General features: G+C 46.7%; 1 protein-coding gene across 1 annotated transcript; it reads right to left on the bottom strand.

Moving 5' to 3' along the window:
* Positions 1-276: 276 nt before the first annotated feature.
* LOC143855914 (uncharacterized) lies at positions 277-2,836 on the bottom strand. Its single transcript, XM_077365965.1, has 2 exons — positions 373-2,836; positions 277-281 (listed from the first exon to the last, which is right to left on the bottom strand). The coding sequence occupies exons 1-2, from the start codon at positions 2,834-2,836 to the stop codon at positions 277-279; spliced, it is 2,469 nt and encodes an 822-aa protein (XP_077222080.1).
* Positions 2,837-3,072: the final 236 nt, after the last annotated feature.

Genomic DNA, 3,072 nt, shown 5'->3' with positions numbered 1-3,072 from the left:
TCCACGGCTCAGCAAACCCGCAAAATGGAAAATCTGCCCCCTCTTTTCTGAAAATGCCATTTCTGATCAGACTGATTGGCCCCATAGGCAATTCTAAACCCCGGCGGCGGCACTCGGCCCATTTCAGCATGTATCTTTTCATTTCCTTGACCTCCTGCTTGGTCGGCTCATATCCCAGGCCAAAGAGACCATTGAAAGTTCTGAACACAGGCCACTCAGTAGGGCCTTGATGATATTTGCCCAGCCCTGCGCCTGGAATATAACCCTGTTTACGGATCATCCTGACCACATTCGAGTTGGTGCTAGTCAAGAAGAAAACTTCTTCGCCCATGGCTTCTTTCATGGATATGACCGACACCTCCAGTGAAAAACCTGTCAAGCTGACATCGGCTTCTTTCCCAACTACGAGCTCCTGCGAAATCTGTCCAATTTCTAAATCCGGGTCACCCTTCACAGTCACTACCCTGTTGTTATGAACAAACTTCAACTTTTGATGAAGGGTAGAAGGGATAACTCCGACCTTATGCAGCCAAGGTCGACCCAATAACAGCAAGAAAGAAGCTTTAATGTCTAAAACCTGGAATTCTATGTCAAAGTCTTCTCCCCCAATCTGAATTTCAGTGGCCAGGGTTCCGATGACATCTCGCCGGGTGCCATCATATGCTAATATACCCTGCTCTGAGGGAATAAAATCTCCAGGTCCAAAGCCCAAAGTCGCAGCAGTACTCAGAGGACAGATATTCAGAGCGGACCCATTGTCGACCAGTACTTCGGGTACCCTTTTCTTGTTGCAGATCACGGTAATTTTGAGTGAACGAGCATGGTCACTCCCTTCAGGAGGTAAATCATCGTCTGTGAAAGATATTACCTTGGAAGTCCTAGTTACAGCGACTAGGCTTACTAACTCATCGGGAGTGATCTCAGTTGGCACCTGAGCAGCATTCAACTCCTTGAGTACAACCTTCCTGTGCTTAGACGAAGACATAAGTAGACCCCAAATAGAAACGTTTGCCTGGGTCTTCTTCAGCTGCTTCAACAAATTATCTTCTTCCTCATCTGCACTCGGCCTATTCTGCCCCTGATTCTCGGCTACTCTCACTGCTTCTGCAGGGTTTTCTGCTCTCAATTCCGCGGGCTTGAACACACGGCCACCCCTGGTAACGTGACGAAGCTCGTCACACTGATCTTCTAACAGAAGCAAATCATCTGCATCCATTCTCAGAACATACGGAGCTTCAATTGCCTCCTCTTCTTCAAAATCACTCATCCTTAGAACATAAGGCGTTTCCTTTTCTGCCTCAACATCCTCACATCGAAGGATGCATGGAGAGGATGTCTCTGCCAAACTGGTGCTCCCCCTCCAGAGGTCATAAGACTTTTCCCTTTCCATCTCCTCGATCTCTTCAGGATCAAATCTTAGAATATAAGGTTCATCAGGAGTGATTGCGCAAATGAGAATGGATGGATCAAGAACCGGCTCCTCGACAAAAATGGCATTCGCTACAGGAGGAGGAATTGCACGATGATTGGGAAGGGGATTCCGCGTTACATTGGGCCTTTCCACCTCAAGCTTTCCGTTCTCTAACATAGTCTGGAGCGCATGCTTTAAGGCCAGACATCTTTCAGTGAGGTGACCTGAATTTCTGTGGTATTCACAATACTGGTCTGCTCTCCAATATGGGGGTAACGGGTTAGGTACTGGCCTAATATCAGGTAGTCTGATTTTCTTATCCCTTATCAATTTTTTCAGAATCAGAGGTAAAGGGTATGGTAAGGGATCAAAGTGCCTCTGAGGTTTCTGCTCTACCGGGGCTGGCGCTGGTCTCGCCACCTCTGTTACAGTCCTGGCCGCTGGGCGAACATGGTTTACGTGGTCAACTTCTTTCTGTACGACCACGGGTCTCTTTCCTTCCTTGATGTCTGATGGAAGTCTGGCCCTCAGACCCTTAGCTATTGCATCCTCAGTCCTCGTCCCAGTCTTAATCAGATGGTCAAAATCGGTGTAATGCTGAGGGGACATAAAATGAAAATACTGCGGCGACAAACCCTTGATCACCAACTTGATCTGATTTTCTTCTGATAGCCTCTCGCTCAGCTGGGCAGACTTTCGACGCCAACGACGGATGAAAAAGGTAAAGGTCTCCAGAGGACCTTGCTTTAACTGTTTGAGATCCCTCTTGGTAACCTCTATCCCTTCTTCCATAGAAAACTGCTCCACAAATTTGTTGGAGATGCTTTGTAAGGTCTTCACCTCTTCAGGTTTCCGACGCAGAAACCACTTCTTCGCCACCCCAGTAAGAGACATTGGAAAGACCCTGGCCATTTGCTCAGGAGATAGCCCACACTGCTGCGACATCTCAATAAACCACCTCATATGATTCCGGGGACATCCAGTCCCATCATATTTGTCATAATCGGGGGTTTTGAATTTAGGGGGTAAGGTGACTCCCGGAGACATTATCAGCTCAGATATATCGAACTGCTTTGGGCCTTGATGCTTCAAGCTTTCCATTTCTTTTGTCAGCTTCTCCAATTGATCAGCTACCTGTTTTTCCTTATTATACTGGGCCACATTTGGAATGCAATATTCTTCAGCGTACTGCCCTTCTTCTAGGTCGACGTCTACTGGTGAAATGAAAGGGTGGTTCAAATTTGCAGGGCTCGGATTTGCCGGTATACCGGGAGGGGGTTGAACTGCAGGTGCTCTAGAAGTAGAGACCTTTTCATTAGACTGGGCTTTCATTTGGGCCATCTCTTCTTTCATAAAGGCCATATCCCGGGTAAGATTCACCATCATCTCTTGAATTTTAGTTAGCGCATCATTGGGTTCAGCCATTTGGACAGATTCTAGGGATTCAGATGATTCAGATAAAGAGGATGCAGATTGTTCAGGTAAGGTTAGCGGTTCGAATTGACGAATGAGTCTAGACGTGGTTGACTGTCTAGACCACGCAGGTTGACTGACACCTGAGGGAGCGATGTTTGCTCGATTTTAGAATCCTGAATTGGAAATTAACATACTACATTAAAACGATAAGCATTGAGATAAAGTATTCTGTACCAAATAAGATA

Source organism: Tasmannia lanceolata, unplaced genomic scaffold, assembly GCF_043159265.1.
Source record: "Tasmannia lanceolata isolate RefF3 unplaced genomic scaffold, GAP_Taslan_0.1 ptg000023l, whole genome shotgun sequence".
Lineage (NCBI taxonomy): Eukaryota > Viridiplantae > Streptophyta > Magnoliopsida > Canellales > Winteraceae > Tasmannia > Tasmannia lanceolata.
This window is presented reverse-complemented; position numbering and strand designations above follow the sequence as displayed.